The sequence below is a fragment of the Pollicipes pollicipes genome, unplaced genomic scaffold (genome assembly GCF_011947565.3).
Source record: "Pollicipes pollicipes isolate AB1234 unplaced genomic scaffold, Ppol_2.1 Scaffold_5232;HRSCAF=6181_pilon_pilon_pilon, whole genome shotgun sequence".
NCBI classification, from domain to species: domain Eukaryota; kingdom Metazoa; phylum Arthropoda; class Thecostraca; order Pollicipedomorpha; family Pollicipedidae; genus Pollicipes; species Pollicipes pollicipes.
In genome coordinates this window covers 10,748-30,996 of record NW_023596644.1, presented here as the reverse complement: position 1 = coordinate 30,996, position 20,249 = coordinate 10,748, and the positions used below count along the sequence as shown (strand labels likewise).

The 20,249-nt window shown below is 48.6% G+C and overlaps 1 protein-coding gene across 1 annotated transcript; it reads right to left on the bottom strand.

Moving 5' to 3' along the window:
* Nucleotides 1–667: 667 nt before the first annotated feature.
* LOC119101980 (uncharacterized protein C1683.06c-like) lies at nt 668–19,917 on the bottom strand. The gene is made up of 4 exons (XM_037225385.1): nt 19,896–19,917; nt 14,966–15,102; nt 6,464–6,637; nt 668–1,256 (listed from the first exon to the last, which is right to left on the bottom strand). The coding sequence occupies exons 1-4, from the start codon at nt 19,912–19,914 to the stop codon at nt 1,083–1,085; spliced, it is 504 nt and encodes a 167-aa protein (XP_037081280.1). The 5' UTR covers nt 19,915–19,917; the 3' UTR covers nt 668–1,082.
* Nucleotides 19,918–20,249: the final 332 nt, after the last annotated feature.

Below are 20,249 nucleotides of genomic sequence, written 5' to 3'. Positions count from 1 at the left end.
CAGCGAGCCATATTCGAGAACGACAGCGCGCCGTATTGCTGCAGAGCGAGCCATATTCGGACATTTCGTGAACGAGCTGGCTCACACACATGTTGACAATCGAAAGGCACGTGAGAGAGAGATCAGAGGAAGCCCGTCAAGCTCCCGGCTTTGCTGCAAGTCAACTTCCAAGCCTGCTCGCTACGACGAGAGGTGATCACCTTGCGCGAGAAGAGATCGCGGAGGTGCTGCTGAACAGGAGCGTGTCGAAGGAGGCTATCAGCGCGTAGCCCCACCAGCCGCTGAGATGAGACCGCATCCCGTTCTCACACAAGCTGGAGACAGCTCGGTGAGGGTGGTGACGGAGGCCTCTGCTTCCGTAAACAGGGAGGAGAACTGGTACGGCTTCATTTGCGCTCGATCGAAGCACCGTGAAATTCATGCGATTGATGGTGGCAGAGCATGATGTTCGGCTGTCGTTCTGATGACGTATAACTGTGGCATGTGCACACTGTGCGTCAGTTTAATCTCATTTCCTGTTGGTCTTTGGATGCTATGTTGAATCAACCTCACAAAACCGCTTCCATGTTATTAAATACATTACATTCCAAAATATAAGTTCATCCAAATGTTTGTTTATAGTCAATAATAAAACACCGTATATTGTCAGAGTGCCAGTTCTACGTACTGAATAATCAGAATATATTGAGATGCACTAGTTTCATTTCACGCATTATCTCCCCAACATGCCAACGAATGTGCGATAACGATCACAAGCGTCACCTAAGCGTCTTTTGCCGAACACAAGGCTTAACTTGACCGCTGCGGATCGTTAACATGGGCAGCAATGCAGCTTCGACCACTGTGGGTTGACTCCAGCTCGCTACAAAGGGGGAATATGCGGAATTTTATTTGTTCTCATAAGTGTCCCCGCGTTTCTTCGGCGTGGCATTTTTGATATATTTGGCGACACCGTAGTATGCACGTTTTACCACCTGGAGGACACCGGACTATTGACCTTAATGGTGGCATGCTTATCCTATCCGCCATGGTCAAACGTTGACCACTGGTAGCGGCGGCGGCGCGGCGGCGGCGGCGCGGCCTCAGAACACGACCCCCGGATGGCCGAACGCGTCGAGCAGCATCTTCTTGTAGAGCTCGAGGTCGAGAGCCTCGATCACAGTGACGTTCCTGCCAAGAGCTGTGGGCTCGCTCCAGCTGCGCCGGTCCACCACCATCAGGCCGCGAGTGAGCTTCCCATGCAGCTCCACCGTGGCCTGCGGCGCAGATGTAAGCAGTCACCTGCGACCTGAGGTCACTGAAGCGGTGGTCGCGGCAATGCACAGTCTACGATCACAGCAACACCTCCAGCGTCCCCCTACCAGACGGCAACGCACTTTTTCTCCCTCAACGGTGGCAGCTGCGTGACCTGCTCGACGGCCGTGCGGTAAAGAGCAATACATTCACAAGCAGTCCAGCCGCCTGCTGTTTGCATAGATGTGTACACAATGTCACCCACGTAGATGACTGCTCGACCCTCGCACACAGCTTAGAAGACCAGGTACGCAACCATAACCTTAAAAGTGGTGTAACCAGACGACAAAGACTACATGCACTCGTACTCAACTGGACTCCAAAGGTAACCCGTCGGGGGGGAAAAGCGCATGGCTCACATGGCTCGCACTGCTTCTCACAAACTGACTTAGTAAACTGGATACGTGAGTACATGATTCACACTCACCGGGCCACATCTGAAACAGTCTGCCGTTCGGCATGACAAAACCTTGCCTGCCACCTGTTATCTGCCAATTGTTTCATGCTACGCGTCTTGACCCGCTCGTGTTCTCTCCCATGTGCGTACCCGCCTCAAGTTTCATGGGGGCGGGAACTGCACAGCTGTTGTGAGAATTGCAGAAGAAGTCTTTAACTTCGCAGCCAGGGTGTCCCCGGGCGACATAGATTTGACCGTGTGTCGGATGTTCCACGATGGTTTGACTGGCTTAGTGGCCAAACGTTTACGACTTCTTCGATATATGCCTCGTACACAAAGTATTGACAAACGGGGAGCCATAGATTTTACGTTCTCAGCTATCCTACAACCAGAAAAAGACCGAACCCAGTACGCGCCAATCTAGTCATGTATCTCTTTCTCGCCCCAAAGAACAAACTTGGAAAGCGAGCAAATGCCTACCAAGCTGCGCCTATCTACAACTAGCGTGTCATCACCAATGACATCGCGGGCTTATCTTCTTCTTTTAAGTCCTGTTTCCATGACACTATTCAAAGCAACTGCCATTTTTAACCTCGTGTATGTCTCCTCGTGTCGTTTACGCTTGTCGCCCTGTGACTGTCGATGTACCTGTTAACGAAGGTCTAAGAAAGGCCTAATATGCGGGAACGACTTGATAAAGAGCAATACAATACATTACGATGGCGGCATGCCACGCAATGATGACTCAAAGTAAGACCTGGAGACGTGGCAACCCGTCTAAGTCTGTCCAGAAACTCACATGTCATTGTGCCCGGCACCGTGGCAGTTTAGAGAAGTAGACGAGTCCAGGTATCAGTATTAGGAATGGAATCATCTGCCTGACTATCGTAGCTCGTCTGAGTATACTGAGAGAGAGTATGCTTTGTATAGAAGTAGACGAGTCCAGTATCAGTATTAGGGATGGGATCATCTGCCTGACTATCGTATGCTCGTCTGAGTATACTGAGAGAGAGTATGCTTGTTTATAGAAGTAGACGAGTCCAGGTATCAGTATTAGGATGGGATCATCTGCCTGACTATCGTATGCTCGTCTGAGTATACTGAGAGAGAGCATGTCGCGTTTAGAGAAGTAGACGAGACCAGGTATCAGTATTAGGATTGGGATCATCTGCCTGACTATCGTATGCTCGTCTGAGTATACTGAGAGAGAGTATGCTTGTTATAGAAGTAGACGAGTCCAGGTATCAGTATTAGGGATGGGATCATCTGCCTGACTATCGTATGCTCGTCTGAGTATACTGAGAGAGAGCATGCGCGTTAGAGAAGTAGACGAGACCAGGTATCAGTATTAGGGATGGGATCATCTGCCTGACTATCGTATGCTCGTCTGAGTATACTGAGAGAGAGTATGCTTGTTATAGAAGTAGACGAGGCCAAGTATCAGTATTAGGGACGGAATCATCTGACTATCGTATGCTCGTCTGAGTATACTGAGAGAGAGAGGGGAGAGTATGCTCGTTATAGAAGTAGACGAAGCCAGGTATCAGTATTAGGGATGGAATCATCTGCCTGACTATCGTATGCTCGTCCGGCTTAAAACGAGGTCAATAGCGCGGAAAACTACTTCATCAAGCGGAGTAGTTGTCCGCGCTACGTACGGACAACTACTCCGCTTGCCACTGTGCTACGACGGACAAGCCTTCCGTGACCGCCGTAGCACAGTGACAAACGACGGACAAGCCTTCCGTGACCGCCGTAGCACAGTGACAAAACGACGGACAAGCCTTCCGTGACCGCCTTCCGTTCCTTTCCGTGAAGCACAGTGACAAACGACGGACACACAAGCCCTTCATAGTCGATCAACGACTTCGAATAATGTGCAGACACTTTGCCTGTCTACGCTGAGCTCACAAACTCGGTTTCATACCGTGACATTAGCCCGATGCGAACCAGTGTGGCCACGCTTATAAAAGTTTCTAAAGGTCTCGTGATATTGTTAGAAACCACAAAACATGCCACGCGATACACCTTCACAGATGCATCGGCCTCACTGGATGTGATATAACAGGCAATACGATTTTCGCGGCGCTACAGGATAATGCATGAGTCACGTCAAAGGTCTTTATTTCTGCACGTTAGCGGCGTAGTGACAAAAGGGCAAGAGGCCATACCGTTACAAATGTCACATGCTGTCACCTCTGCTGCCATGAGCTGACAGTTCGACGAGCGCAAAGTGCGATTGGCGTTGGCCCCCGTCCCGTGATCATTCCTGACAGTATGTTTATTACCGCTAGTTCAACGACATTCCCCCCCCCCCCCCTTCAAACGGCAAAGTTCTCCTGCTCCGCGAGAGGAACGCTCTGTGTTTGGTAGCTCATCAGTGGCTCCTGGAACGGTTTCGGGCTCTGGGACGTCTTGCCTGCTCGATGTTGTACTACAAGTGTGATGATTACACGGCATGTGATGTAACGGAGCATAAAGCTATAATGTGTGGTACGCCGCAGCAGGCGCGCAACCAGAGCTTTGGCAAAGAAGGGTGAAGGGGACAGGGTTGAAAAGGCCCCTGCTAGTGAAAATCCCCCCTAAAAAAACGTGAGACGTAGCCCACTGTTCAAATGCGAGCGTGCATTTCTTTTATAAACATATTTTTTAGACTTGTTCCCTCTGTAATTGGAATGGAAGCCTAAAGCTACCGCGAAAAAAACTCTGCCCGAATTTTGTAGTTATTAAACCGAAGGAATCGCTCGTTAAACGACTGAATGGAGGAAATCGCCGGAGCTCTCCATTTTTCAAATGGTCCAGTGGACTCTCTCCAAGCCGACAGAGCTCACAAGCTTCGTCAAAATTCGTACCCGTGTTCTTCAGATATATTAGAGATCCCGCCATTATTGATTGTAGGTAGATCAAAATGAGTGAGCCATTTGTATTAACATGTCCAGCCCATGTTTTTTTTTTAAAAGATCAGCATTCAGTCAGACTTGATTATTGACGCAAATTATGTTACGTAGTTTTAAACATGCGCGCTCGCACATTTTAGCAGCAAAGACCTCGACGCCAAACATCACACTCTCCATAGGTCGCGCAGCGTCGGCCCCACGGCTGGTACTAAGCCGTGGCCAACGGATGGACGAAAAGTATGCCGCATCTGAAAAGTGTCTCTTGAACTATCCAGGATATCAAAACGTTTATTTCAAAGATAGTCTAGGAGTATATTTCACAGGTACGTTTTTTAGATTGATAAAAACGGATTGGTCTTGACAGCCCTGTGAAATGTTGCTGTACTCTGGTGGTACAGGAAGACTAAACGTAAAATCTTTACTTTCGTGTTTCGTGAACTGTTTATCCATCCAGATGACAGCCTAAAAGTTGTGAAAATGATACACCCAGTCTAATTTTTGAAGGGTGCGAATTCCTTTTGAAAGGTGCGAATTCCTTTTGAAAGACACTTGAAACCATTTTTCATGACGGTCGTTCTCGCCCGCACAACCCCAGTCGCCTGGTGTTGCTTGCAATGGCTAACGCCGCTCGGCTTCGTTCTCACTAACCCTAGTACTCTTTCTAGAATTCCTCTTTCACCTGAGTAGCGTGCGTATAGTCTATGGGAAGCGTGGCAAGCGGTGACGTGTCACATCTTGGGAATCTGCGGCTAGGGCTTAAGATGGGAACCGTTGCTCTACAACTTGCTTATATCCAACCCAGCGTATCAAAGTCAATCGTTCATCCGAACACATAGCAGCCGAGTTTGATCATCCCTTCCTTGAGAAAAGGCCGAATCAGGGTTGAGAAAAACACCGTCTGAAGGTTCAGAATGAAGCCTTCGAGGTATTTTCACCGGAGATCACATGACTACGCAGGACGGGACGCCTTCCATCTGGGAAGGGGGGGGGGGGGGTGCGCTAACGGCCAGGCTTGGCGCGGGCATGGTGCAAGCTCAGTTACCAATGAGATCACCCGGTGAGGGACGCTTCTACGTATGCTCTGGCTGGCTGCACGGACCGACTCATGTCATAAAAAACGTACTCCACCTAAGAGCCCATTAATGGGCAACGCAGCATCGCCGCGTTCTGGCATCGCCCGCACAGCATACGGAGGAAACATTACGAAGAACGATTAAAGCGCCTTTTGGCCCACGGTTTTTGACCACGGTTTAGGAACGGTTAAGAACCTTTGTCGGGAAACACTTTGAGTTGTGCTCAACCTACCCTCCCAAAATTTTGAAGTCGCCGCGTACAGATCAATGGCAGGCGTGGCGTCGGGGGTAGTGTATGGTGCGTGTAATGACCTGCGCTCAGCATGTGTCATCTGCTCATGTGCGGTATTTCACCGGCAGTGTGTGCAATTTAGATCAGCTGCAGCCTGTGCAGAACACATCCTGCCACTCCTCTCCGCAGCGTGATTGCCGTCATGTGATGTCATCCCTGATGCGTGGCTGCGGCACAGTCATTTAAATGCGGGATAATGCTAAAAAATATATCCGCTGGAATGCGTTGCTGGTGATGTGCGGTGTATTCCAGAATATAGATGGGAACAACGCGACATGAACTCCGCCGATTCTTTCGATTAGGTATATCTGAAGCGTTTCCTTCACCCTATCACCCACCGCGTTCGAAGGTGTCTGATTCCGTGGCGTTCCTTTGCGCACGCCGTTGCGGTGCGTAGATCTGGGCTTCCCTTCCGACAACGCATTAACTGCGACACGAGTCTACAAAAACGTCTGCCTTGTCCCCAGCCTCTCTCTCCGTAGAGTCCCTGTCTGGGCTGCTGCCAACTCACGTGGTGCGTCGACTGTTTGAGCACGATCTCGGGCCGGATTAGCATGGCGGCGGCTGCTTGGTCGCACGTGATCCAGTCGCCGAAGGTGCGGTCCTCAAGCACGGCGCGCTCAGCGGCTTCGAAGAAGCGGGCCGCGGGTGAGTCGACGGCGCCCAGCACCGTTTTCCTCCACGCCTGCCGGTCACGGGTGGTCAGGCCTTCCTCCAGCGCTGCCGGTGACGCCGTAGAGCTTACATGGGGTCGACTACCAGGTTAGAGGAACGATAGACAGAGCTTGAACGTCGAAAGACACCATATGACCTCGCCAGCATCGCTCATTGGAAGCACCAGAAGCCGCACGCAGATTTCGGGCTAGCGACTTGCATTGGTTCAACTGACCTGAAATGTTGACCAGAAGAGATTATGTGAAAAGGCTCGAGCATAACACTGGAAGACTTACGGGCGACACCAGTTGGTAGTGAAATATTTTCTCAAACATATGAGCTGGAGAGTACACAGGAGCTAGTGTTCAATTCCACCTTGTTCTCGTGGAGCCTTGAAGGTTGCGATCAGGATGACAAGACCCTTGTGAGCCTATACAAATTATCCACTAATGCCTACCGAGAAGGCGTATTTTCACATGCATAATGCTATCTAAAACTCTTATATCAATGACACCCTACCCTTCCCCACACTGAAGGCTGGTAGTTCGAAAGCATAGCGCATAATCAGCCTTTCTGGTCAATTTTTACTCTGCCCCATATTGTGTATCGATGCATTGGTTATCTTTAGGCTTTACACTATAGTGGTAAAGCCATGGCCAGCCAATCCCAGAGAACCACATATCTTACATGCGGAGCACCTCTAATACCCCCCAAAATATACATATAAGAGATCGTGACTTTCTGGATCCGAGGGCCCATACGACTTTCCGTTTTATGCCAATCCCCTAGGGAAATACAGGACTAGATAAAAAAGAGCTATTTTTATACATCCGGGTGGAAAGTACATGTCCGATTTTATATGCACATGATGGAAACTAAAACCGCATAAGCACGTGCATTTTCATTTTGTTGGATAACGCCAAGGCCCTAGATAACACGTGCCATGGAGCTTTTTATGTGGCCCAGGCACGCTTAGCATCATGCGCCGCTCAGCGCGGGGCAAAAAGCAGAAGATGCCGAGTTACATTGGTCAGCGAGATCCAAGATCGCAAAAGCACCACCTGCACAAAACTACGTCTGCGCCTGCAAGAAAAATTATGAAAGTCAGGTCTGTACTGGGGTAGAAATGCAATGAAGATACCTTGAGAAGATGCCGCTAAAATTATCTCGGAAGCAAACGCAAAAAAGGGAGATAGGGTTGAGCAAGTCAAGTCAGGCATGACCAACCCATCAAAAGTCATCTTGAAGATCGCTCAGGAAGTTGACACCAGTCACACAACCAAAAACTAGCATTTCCCTTCAAGGCGACTACCCAGTAGAAGCTGACAGAAGCCACTAATGAACAGCGGATGACATTTGGCAGCTGACTGAAGACCGAGGAAGAAGCTAATCCTTTTGTAACCACATCCAGTTCAGCGACGATATCACCTTCACCTGAAGGAGGCAGTTAATACACAAAACTGCCGGCTTTGGGCCTCGGAGCTGGCAGACAGAGCTGCTGGAGAGCCCGCTGCACAGCCCGAAGGTAACAGCGTGATGCTCCATGAGTTCGAGAGGCCCGATTGCGCTCCTCTCTTCCAATGTCCAGACGGCCACACGGCCTGATGCTCCATGAGTTCGAGCGGCCCCATTGCGCTCCTCTCTTCCAATGTCCAGACGGCCACACGGCCTGATGCTCCATGAGTTCGAGCGGCCCCATTACGCTCCTTTCTTCCAGTGTCCAGACAGCCACACGGCCTGATGCTCCATGAGTTCGAGCGGCCCCATTGCGCTCCTCTCTTCCAGTGTCCAGACGGCCACACGGCCTGATGCTCCATGAGTTCGAGCGGCCCCATTGCGCTCCTCTCTTCCAGTGTCCAGACGGCCACACGGCCTGATGCTCCATGAGTTCGAGCGGCCACATTGCGCTCCTCTCTTCCAGTGTCCAGACGGCCACACGGCCACGGCCAATCGACATGCTGGAGCGCTTCTGGAGACAGCTGGGGATCCGGGTAAAGTGGAGAACATGAGGTGCCAGCGTGGTGGGGAATCCCCACAGGCCGAAGGCAGGCTTGACATGGCTGAGGGACATTTTTGCAGCCCGCATCATCAGCTGCAGGACTGGCAACCCATGGTCGGCTCACCCTCTGGGTCTGATCCCTTCATATTATATATTATATGGTGGTTATGTGGTGGTTACCTCTATATTATATGGTGGTTACCGAAATGCCGGGTCCACAGGAAGAGCCCTCAGAGCCACGGTGATCTAAAAAGGGTACCAGCCAGCAGGCAGGCACAATCACAGCTAACAAGAGCGCAAAGGCTGTCGGTGAGCTGGCAAGGCGCACAGACATCTGCCTCCTACGAGAGGGGAGGGGGGGGGGGGGCTCACCTGGAATTCTTGCTCTAAAGAGTTCTCTAAGTGATGACGAGGTGTTTAAGATACATGATACAAATATCCATGGTTCGGTGAATTTCTGCGTGAATATATTTGTTATCGTGACTTGCCACTTTTATGTTATGAGCGGATGAAATCAGGACACACTTGTCTTTACATTATGTATATATCAATACCAGGTGAACAACAGGTCGTGCATAAGGATACCACTGCTGTATGGGGCATGCTGGTACTCTTCGGTTGGTATACAGATCGTTATCAACATGGCCTGTGCATGACATTCCTGACATCAACTGTAGCCTGGCTGGGTTGCGCGTCATTTGAGGTTTTGACACCTTATTGGAATCGATACATAAAATGGGTTTCCTTCATCATATTACGGGGCACTGAAGCGTGACAACGTGTCGCAAGATCTGGGAGCAGTTGTGTCCGTGGTCTATTCGTCCCGATGCGGCCCGTCGAGGGTGACACAAGTGCCAGACCTGGGGGCAGTTGTGTCTTCGCCGCCATGGTTGTGCCGTGCGCGGTCTGTTTTGTATCGTGCCAGTGCGCGCCGTCGTGTGCCAAGACAGATATATCTCCTGCATCGTAATACGACTGACATGTCGTTGAACCGTTACATTGTTTATCATTGCTGGACATACTGCAAGGTCTCTTCAATGCCGGGGTGTCTCGAAGTAACTGTCGATAAGACACGAGCCATGCGTTGCGCGCGGTCAAAGGAGCTTTACTTCAACATAATGAAAGCTTATGCAATAGAACATACCACAGTGCGATGACGTGAATGCTTTGAATCAAGCACTTGATGGTATCCAGACACTGACGTCTAAATCGATGGCGGAATTTGTCTGCCCCGATAGCTAAGTTGGCGCCTGCGTTGTCACTCCGTCACTCGTGGCAATGTGGGTTCAAGTCGGGATTGTTGCTAATGTAAAGCCAATGGAAAATATACAAGTCTGAACAAGTCCAAACACAGCCACCAGCTCTTGACCAAACTTTCACCGGGTATAGAACTACACTATTGTCATCAAATATATTTAATTCAATTTTCTGTTGCATATCACCAACATTCTAACTTAGTGTGGGCGGTTGAACAATTTTGTTGACTCCTTACCTCGTTACGGCCTCTGTACTTGTTGTTCAATGGCAATGCTACGAACTGCAACAATGTTATTCCTTATCATAAAATACGTTGCTGAACATCAAATTTGAACAGGTAGCCATCATACACATTCAAAAACCCATTCTTCATGCCATGTCTGCCAAGCAGCAACTACAATCACACTGAATTGGGTGGTTGTTAGCTAAATCTTTTTCAATTCATTTTTGTAGTTCACGAAACATCCAAGAGATTTCAGCAGCATCCCCACTTACGCCAAGAACTCCTCAGAAATATGACGCCGGGTGCGACCGGGAAGGGTGAGTCCACGCACCCTTAAAAGGAGCGTCCCACATTTACATGGGGTTTTGAACCAAAATACCCATTTTGAAGAACTTGCGGTGTTGTCCACAATTCTGCCCTTCTTAAGACCTAAGCCCCTCTAGTTTCTGTGCTATACGCCGCGTAGATGGTGAAAGGCATATCGGGGAACGTATTCCAAAGTCACCTTGGCATTCATGACGCCATACTAACTTTATTCAAATTCTACCAACCCATAAGCCATGCTATAATCAAGGCCAAGAAGAATGTAACTATGAAGGCGTTCGTATCTGGCGTTCGTGAGCGCACTTTCCAGATATAACAGCCGTCAATTGGCTCTCAATTGATGTTATGTAAGGTACGATGACGTCATTAAACCACGCCACATTGAGGAGCATACTTGCTAAACAGGGAATTGTGTGGTCTGGGGCACTCTTTTCCACTTAACAAGCATATCAATCTTTCAATGTGAGCTTGTTTCATCATATCTGGTGTTCGTTTCAATAGCCTTTAATGTGAAACATTCCCTTTAACAGGGGAATTAGGTGTACGCCCTAGGTCGACCGGGCGAGTAGGTGAATGCCTTTTCAGAGGGTAGCTGAGTGATCACTGATGTGGGCAAGCTCCTCTACAAAAGTGACATCTGCTGGCTGAGAAACAGGCGGTTTATTCAATGGGAGAAACTAGGGACTAACAAACGCACCTGGAAATGTTCCACATTTAGAGATATTAAAACAGTCACCAGGGGTGATGAAGTAAACTCATTTGGAACTAATGGTATACTTTTAAGTGGAAAAGACTGCTCTATACAACACAATTTCTCTGTTACATAAACATGCTCCTCAATGCGTCATTGTTTGATTTCGTCAGTGCATCTTACATATTATTGATTGAGAGCCAATTGGCGGCGTCGTATAGAAAAATCACGCTCACGAACGCCACATATGAACGACTCATGAATCATATTTTTCTTGGCTTGATCGCCACACGGCCAATGCAATAGCAGAATTTTAATGGCGTTATTATGGCGTCACGGCCATCTGAGTAACCTTAAAATAGCCTGCACGAGACAGTATGCCCATCTTCGCGGATGTATAGCTCAGAAACTAAAGGGTTTTAGGTCTTAGGAAGGGCAGAGCTTTGAATTGCACCGAATGATCTTCAGTATGTCTATTTCAGTTGAAAACCCTATGCAAATGTGAAGCACAGTCTAGGCGCTCTCTTTTGGACTGGGATGGACATCGGACCCCCTTATTCTATCTTCGCTTCATCCTTCTTCCTAGCGACGCCCTACATGTTCGGGCAGGCTGCATGCGTCAGCCATGAGCGAGCCGAGAGGCCCCGGGAGGGAGACCGCAATCGGGCGCCGAGCGCACCCCCGCAGACGGGTCCCTGCGAGGGCCACGGCTAAGCGATTTGACCCCCCCCCCCCTCCCCCCCCCCCCAGGCGCATGCAGTCCTGCCCCACCGTTATCCATCCTCCTTTATCTCATAGCCCTGAAATGATCATTTCTGGTCAAAAGGACTGTAGCTCAAATAGCCAACTGGGATGGCCTCCGGTCGGTGTCCGCGGTTGTGTTAAAGGTCAGGTGACGTGAGAGGGCAGCACGGACCGCGCTGGGCATTGGAGTGCTGAGCATTGCAGCAGTTGGCCCGATATTTTGCGATCGGGTGGTGGAGCTGGGGCTCATACAACAAACACTGTTTAGCGCAGACACTGGTTAGATCCATCTAATGACAAGATTTGGACGAGATCCTTTTTTAAGCATGCACATATCGGCATCACGCCAGAAAAGGTATCTTCATTACAGCTCATGTTGAAGGAAGTGTTTCACATTTGCATTTCATATTTGCATGGGGTTTAGAACAGACAGAGCCATCTTGAAGATTATTCGGTGCATGTCCTGCCCTTCTTGAGACCCAAACCCCTCTAGTTTCTGAGCTACGTGTCCGCGAAAATGTGCAAACTTTTTCGGGGAGACTATTTCAAGGTCACCCAGACACCCATGATGCCATAATAATGTCATTAAAATTCTGTTATTCCACTGGCCAAGCAACGATCGAGGCCGATAAAGTATGATTGCTGAGTCGTGTCTGGCGTTCGTGAACACAACTTTCAAATATAACGGCCGTCAATTAGCTTTAAATCAATGTTGTACAAGTTACGATGATGTAACCAAACAATCATGCATTAAGGAGTATGTTTACTAAGCAGAGATGCTATGTCGTCTGGAGCAGCCATTTCCACTTGAACGTGTAAGTAAGCTCACTTCATCATATCTGATGCTTGCTTTAATATCTTCAAATGTGGAACATTCTCTTGAAATATCGGCAGCTTCGCGTCAAAAATAGCTGACATGCAGAAAATGGTAACAAAAACAACGGGCCTGCCTCGCGCCATTACGACAAAACCGTCTTATCCCACCGATTTTCACAAAAGCGCCACCGCCTGACGCGGCGCAGTGACGCGGCGACCATGGGTCGGGCCCTAGCGATCATTGGGGAACCAATGCATGTAGCTGGCAGGTCGCTGAGCTATTGCGTGGCAGCGCACTACGTTTGAGCGTAGTCGAGGTTGGCTGATTTCTGTTCAACATGAAGGCTCCACTGCTGTCGGCTGCATACACGTCAGCCAGCCGCGGTGCGACAGCTGTCACGCTCCTGACCTTTTCCTCAGGGCAGTATAAAAGACGAGACATTTCAGAGGCGTTGCCCGTGCTGACGAAGGCACCGCACCGTTGAACGTCGGGCAGGCACGATGCGTTTCGTCTTTGCGCTTGTCGTCTGTGCGCTTGTCGTTGCAGCGCTGGCCGCAACTGCCGAAGGTAAGGCGGCTCTTCTTGTGGCTGGTGTCTATGTGCAATTGGGGCTTTGCGACGCAGTCAGCTGCTGAGGCTATACGGGGCCGACTGGCTCTCACCCCAGCAGGAAGGGCGGGCACCACGGAGATTCGAAGCCTGCTCCCTTGGTTTCGCAGGCTGTTTAACCACTGCACTATGGGTACCCTCGCCATGATCTGTAGGTGTGACAAAAGGTGGTATATCTACACCTACATTTATGTGTTATCTACTGCTTAATATCGAGTTTTATGGATCTAGATTGAACGTTACAAAGGTCACATCTGTTGACGACACACGTTTGGTCTTATCCACATTCCGTTCTTTTTGCAGGGTCATCTTCATGTTGGGGCAAAACGCATCCTTGCACGCGTTGTCCCAGAAAGGGCAGCAAGTACGGATGCATTCAGACTTGCTGCAGATCGGGACGTCGAGGCGGTGGTGATGATGATGGCGATGATGATGGCGATGATGATGATGATGATGATGATGACGGTGGCAGACGGCATCACGGCAAAAGGAGGCGAGGCGGTGACGACGATGACGATGATGATGATGACAATGGCCACCGTCGTCGTGGTGGAAAGAGACGAGGCGGAGATGACGACGACGATGATGATGATGATGACAATGGTCGCCGTCGTTGTCATGGTTGCAAGAGACATGGCGGTCATCATGGCGGCAAAAAGAGGGGCGGAGATGACTAGACACTTTCGCACGGCTTCCAGCCGCCCGTCAGCTAGATTGTGACGGAAGAAGTGTGCAGCCAGGTGTGACAAGATATCACGGGCGCATTGAACGATCTTCACACCCCAGGACTTCGATAGTATGACAGCGGGTGGCATCGTCGAGTCTCGATTTAAATGGCGGCTCCACCCGGTCCACACGGGATTATCGCTTTCCATGCGTTGTTGCACTGGATCTGCCATCGAAGCGCCAGAGGTTGACAACGGTGCTACCCATGTCATGTCTCGGTTTTGTTTGATTTCAACAGTTGCTATGTTTGGTTCAAATACAGTCATACAAAGTACAAAGTGCAAAGGCAAGGTGTTATACAAGGTGCAAAGTGTATCTACGGGCGAAATCCATTGCTGCCATTAGTAACGGCACGTGATGGCAACACGGTCGAGAAGAAATCGCGCTAATCGGTGGTTTCACATGAACCCTTCACAAACAGCACGCATCCGACTCCTAAGTGGCTATCTGAAACGCTATGTCATAGGCCATTATGCATGCGATCTGCATTTTCATGCATGCCGTGGCTTACACTGTGATCATTCGTGATACCGGCAAATCTAGCAGCATGGCCTGTGTGGGGCGTCGAAGGCAGGCGAGCGTCCAAAGGAAAAGGTCACCTGACACGCACCGTGAAGCCCGCAGCCGATTGTTCAGCCATTCATGCACTTACGAGCGAGGCCACACGGCCCGTGTGCGGGCGTAACTGACCATGTCGAGGCCGTGTGCGGACGTGACTGACCATGTCGAGGCCGTGTGCGGACGTGACTGACCATGTCGAGGCCGTGTGCGGGCGTAACTGACCATGTCGAGGCCGTGTGCGGACGTAACTGACCATGTCGAGGCCGTGTGCGGGCGTAACTGACCATGTTGAGGCCGTGTGCGGACGAGACTGACCATGTCGAGGCCGTGTGCGGGCGTAACTGACCATGTCGGGGCCGTGTGCGGACGTGACTGACCATGTCGAGGCCGTGTGCGGGTATGACTGACCATGTCGAGGCCGTGGTTGAGGCAGACCTCCCACGAGGCGATTAAGATGGGTCGGCGCACGGACGCGAGCACGATGTTCGCCGCCTCCGGGTCGCAGACGAAGTTGAACTCGCCGGACGGCTTCACGTTGCCGAGGCCTGCCGGGCAGCGGCAGCTTCGCACGCGCGCTCACACTAGTAAAGGACGCGGAATTCACCGGCTAGGTGTGACCACGGACGGCTTTAACCACAACACATGGAAACGTAAAAGTCTCGACTGGCGCAGGTGCATGACAGGGGGGGGGGGGAGGAAGGGCTCCCTGCATGCCATGCAGCTCCCTGTTTCTTCTTCGGCGGATCTCCCGAATCGCTCTGCACGTCGCTGCAGCAGAGTGTAAATAAGTTCGGTCTTAGTCATTTGACAGCTTGCTAATCTCAACTATCTGTCGTGTCAGGGCATTGGTAAATTGTTTCGTTTGCGAGACTTGGCATTGAAAAATTCGGTGGTCCACGACGCATGTTTACCCTTTTGTAAACCAAATTTTCTTGTTGGATGATGTTAAAGGTGTGAGTTGGCTGTATTTGATATCAATAAAAAAATAAATATCGACCTTCTTTTTTGGTATCGTGACGTGTGCGCTAAAAATAACCAACCGTCAATATGCCAGGACGTAAAAGATAAACGAATATTTCAAGCAATCATTAAAATATATTTTCAGCTATTATTGGAAACAACGTCAACCGCTCACCATCATGCATCGTAATAATTGCTGTGATATATCCTCTCAGCAGTTACGGCCCGGTTTGCTGAAGGCCAATGCAAGTTTGCAAGATGATGGAATTCATGTGCTTCGTGCATTGATCATGCAGATGATCAATGCTTGCGACCACTTCATAGTATCCTAGGCGAAGCCAAGTAAAATCCAGGAAACTAAGACAAAGCCCTATAAATCCCGTTATATCGCGAGTAATAGCAACCATCATTGTTGGCATGAGCATCATTAAACGTCAAGGTTGTATTAGGTCATGTTTTCGGGACCGTGCAGTGTTTTTACAAACCTTTCACAGTGCGTAAATTTTGTCTTCTTACCATGACGATAGCTTGTGCGAAATGATTCGGAAAATGTCATAGGAGGTCATGCACTGACCTCAGGTAGCCTCACGCCACCGCATTAAAGTAAATGGTTGCGCAATTTGACCTTTGATATACTCCATCACATGTCGACGGGCGCTTGAGCCCTGAGCTTATAAGATGTACAAAGTTTTGGCCATAGCTACCGCTAGCTACCCATAGTAGAAACAATGTTGACAAGAATTCTAGGCACAATAACTCAAATCTATTCCATACATTTACAAACCAAAGGTACTTTTTCCTTTAAAGCCCCGCCACGTATCCACATAAAGGTCTTGATGAGTACGTTGGCCCAAATTCATGGATAGCTCATGGACCACCCGTACGAAATAAGCGAATGTGATTAAACATTGGTGACGTTTCGCTAAGGAATTTTGCGACTCATGCCTGATATAAATTAGACAGGCATTGAGCTGCTAGTTTTTAGTCATTATGAACTGGGAACTCAGATTTTGGCACTTGGATGAATCTTATCATAGCTTAAGGTCAAGAATATGAAATCTCATGACATATAACATTTCCATCGTTTGCGCGTGATATCACCCGATGAAAAAAGGCAAATGTTCTGCATATTTGCACATGGGCGTAACCCTTTCTCTGGGATTGGTGGACAAATCAGGATGAAGTGGGCGTGAGGGGAGGGGGGGGGGGGGGGGGGAAGGGAGGAACACCCACTAAAGAGACATTACTCTAGATGTAAAAATGCGAAAGGTGCATTTTGCTGGCGAAGGTCGGGGGAAAATGCCATTTTCGGAACATTGTAGGTGACATTTCTCCCTCCCCACAATGGTTACACCCAGGCACGTACGTGCATTGCGTTCCAAAACTGCTGTTTTACAAATACGGTTACTATGCCAAATGAAGCAGATGGCAGCCAAAGACCACAATTCATACTAACCCAACACAGTGACATCAATAAAACGTTTTTATTCTGCAATCAAATGCCATTTATCCTTCTGAACTACACCAGAGCCCGTGCACTAGAGCCCTAGTCAGTGAAAAACACATGGTCGTGTACTTCATTCACGTGCCGTTATAAAAAGTACATGGCCATGCGTTTTTACACCACACCATTGTTTCAATATTTGTCAACCACCATTGCGTATGACGGACGATTTTCTAGTATCAGGAACCAGGAGAGGCTATTATCTCGCGCGCGAAGGTCACGTTCTGTAAACCCTGGGCCGGTTGAGGTTGGCCGGCCGCCCGGACAAGCCGGATCAAAATAAAGGGATCACCTTCGTACGAACTCCATGGAGTGGCTCGCGCAAAGTAGACATGCGGGCGATCAAAAAAGTGAAATACAACTATGTGTAGAGGCCTCTTTTGGATGTACGTTTGACTACACCATTGCTCTTATATTTTGTTGAAACACCGCATGACAGCCATAAGAGACACATCCTCGTGAACGTACGGCAGGCATCGGATCGTCTGTGGGAATGCGTGAAACGGTGAAGATGAACGAGGATTCGAGAGGGGATCACCCTCTGCATAAAGTGTCGAATCAGATTATCAAAGAATACCGACTGTTTGCCGGTGCCCGAAAGCCAGGTCAGCTCTTCAGTTCAGCGGATTAGAGCGGTTTCAACAAAGAGAACAATGACGGAGCTGGATCTGCGCAGTTTGAGGAGTGGTCTTTGCCCCAGGAAAAGATAAGCCAGTACGTCGCTGAGAAGGCGGAGCATATTCTTGACAAATCTTCATTGACGACGAACCAGTTTTTATGGTTCGAATCACGCACTTCAAGTGTTTTTAAAAGCCAACGTCAATAAATGGCACGATCCATTCTTCCGAAGAAGTTCGCTGGGGACTGATTGGTGCAACTATGACCTGATAGAGTTCTCATAAACTTATCTGAGCTTCAAAGAAGGTGATGCTGGATAATACCAAACGAATCATTCCAAGGGACAGTTACTGCTTGAGGGACACAGCAGTTTGATAAATTCCACTAGTTAATTTCGGGGCACACGGCGAAGATAGCAAGGCGATAATAAATCTAGGCAAGAATAGATAGATAACCTTCAGCCTAAACAACATTGACCCTCTGGAAGCCTTTGGAGACTTGTGGGTTGGTAGATGAGCAAAGATCAGGATAAGAGTAGATGGAAACATTCGTTTTTGGCGTTCGGCTTATCACGTTAATAAAGATAGGAAAGAGAAAAGGAGGGAAAACATCCTTAGTGCATGATTAACTCCTTTTACTCTCTTTACCCACCTGATGATGGCCAGCGCCGAAAAGTCATGCCCTCAACTACTTTTCTCCCGAAATTTACTCTTCTGCCAGTCTACAAGTTCTCAACAGTCTAGGACTTAAGGTCATCTATATATGTTCAAATACAATTCCTTTTAAAATACTACTCCTCCCCTAAGTCGATCGGTCAAACCGAGGCTTTTATAAGCATAGGTCTATGGGTGAAAAAGGAGTAAAATATCAGGTGAGCATGTGTCAGTGATGTAGACTATGGAAATCTGCCCGAGTGCATGTGATGGTTGTAAAAAACAAAGATGTTGTATTCGTAGTCACTAGTTAGGCGTGGAGAGGCATAACTGGTTATTCAGTAGTGTAAGCACATGTACATACCTATTTAAAGTACAGCACCTGCAATAATTGAAAACTCATTGAATGGCTCCCATATTTTTTTATTTCGTAATAAACATGTTACATGCCCGCACTGTCTTTTTCGCGCAGAATATTTCAAGGCCACTCAGGTACGCATGACACCATAGAAACATCATCCAAGACCCAGTACCCCATTGGCCACGCGGCGTTCAAGACCAAGAAGAACGTAATCGTCGAATCCTTCATATCCGAGGTTCGTGGGCGCGATTTCCAGATATAATGGACGTAAATTGCTTTCAATCTATGTTAAACAGGTTGTGCAAGTTTCAATAATGAATCACGTTTTGTGGCACATAGTATAAGAAGTTGGACATAGGGGCTAGTTATTACGGAAAAGAGACTTGTTATAAAGTACTTAATAAAAGCGTCATAACTGAGTATGTGAATGCAATTAAACGCATTAAACTGACGGACAAATATGCAAGAACACCACGAGAAAGGGTGTTCACCCGAGCACATGGGGATATTGGGTTAGCAAACACTTCCAGCACCGCCACGGCCCACCTCTCGGGAGACTGAACTACCACACGTGAGTGTTATGGTGGCAGTTTTGGTACGGCTAGTCTGGTAACACCTCAACGTCACGCTAATTTTTCGTGATGTCATCCAACAATGGCGTATTGAGGAGCACATTTACTGAATAGAGTCATCGTGCCGTCTAACAGTGTTTTCCATTTCAAAGTTTACCAGTAGTTCTAAGTGAGTTTATTTCATCATGTGTCATACTTGCGTTAATATGCTTAAATGTGAGGCATTCTCTTTACTCACTCACATTCAATGTAATATTCATGTCACAAAAGTAAACCGGCGGCTGGACAAAATTTTAGATGGTCGAACCTGAATGCGTCATCTGATTTCTGCTTCGCACATAACCGTGTTATTTTGTTCAATTTTGTTTTGTGTCGTTCTGCTTCTTGTTTTTTTGTTTTGTTTCGCTCTGGTATGCCGGGCACAAGTTTAGCAAAAGGACTCGCCGCCCGTCCCGGCCCTCCTCCCATCCTCCTCTTCTGCCGTCAAAGGTGACGAAACAGCGAGCTCCAGGCAGAGCCAAAACGTTTTGGCTACCCAGTGAAATCGTAAAGGCACATATAAATGCCACTGATGGTGGGACAGTGCAAGCGCATAATGCGCAGAAAGTCAGTGACAGTTCATGCATACACGTTGGATCACATCATAAATGAAGACACGCATATGTCTGACCTGTGTAGTTTCCACCCATAAGGTAGATTATCATTGATATTCGTCATGAATTCCTGGTCCATGCGTGCAGCCAAGGCGATATTTGTTAGTGGTCCCAGTGCCACGACCGTCAGCTCCCCTGGAAACGAGATTTGACGCACTGGTGAAACATTAGAATTATGAGGAGATATAGGAGATGGAATAAAATGATAGGAGGAGATGAAACACAAGACATATACAAACCAACAGACGCTTGAAGCTGATATTGTGTACAACCCTAAGTATATCAGGACGGCCTGTACTTGCTAGTAGAAGTCAGCTCCAGCGATCATTGTGTCGTCTGAGTGCACACCATAGCGCAAAGGTAACCTTTGC

Bases quoted from the DNA above. Each gene is read 5' to 3' on its own strand.
- LOC119101980 (XM_037225385.1), bottom strand. The intron at 6,638-14,965 runs GTCAGTCATACC...CGTGACCGGCAG, and splicing joins TCAACCACGGCCTCGACATG to GCGTGGAGGAAAACGGTGCT. The intron at 1,257-6,463 runs GTGAGTTGGCAG...TCTGCGCCGCAG, and splicing joins TCAAACAGTCGACGCACCAC to GCCACGGTGGAGCTGCATGG.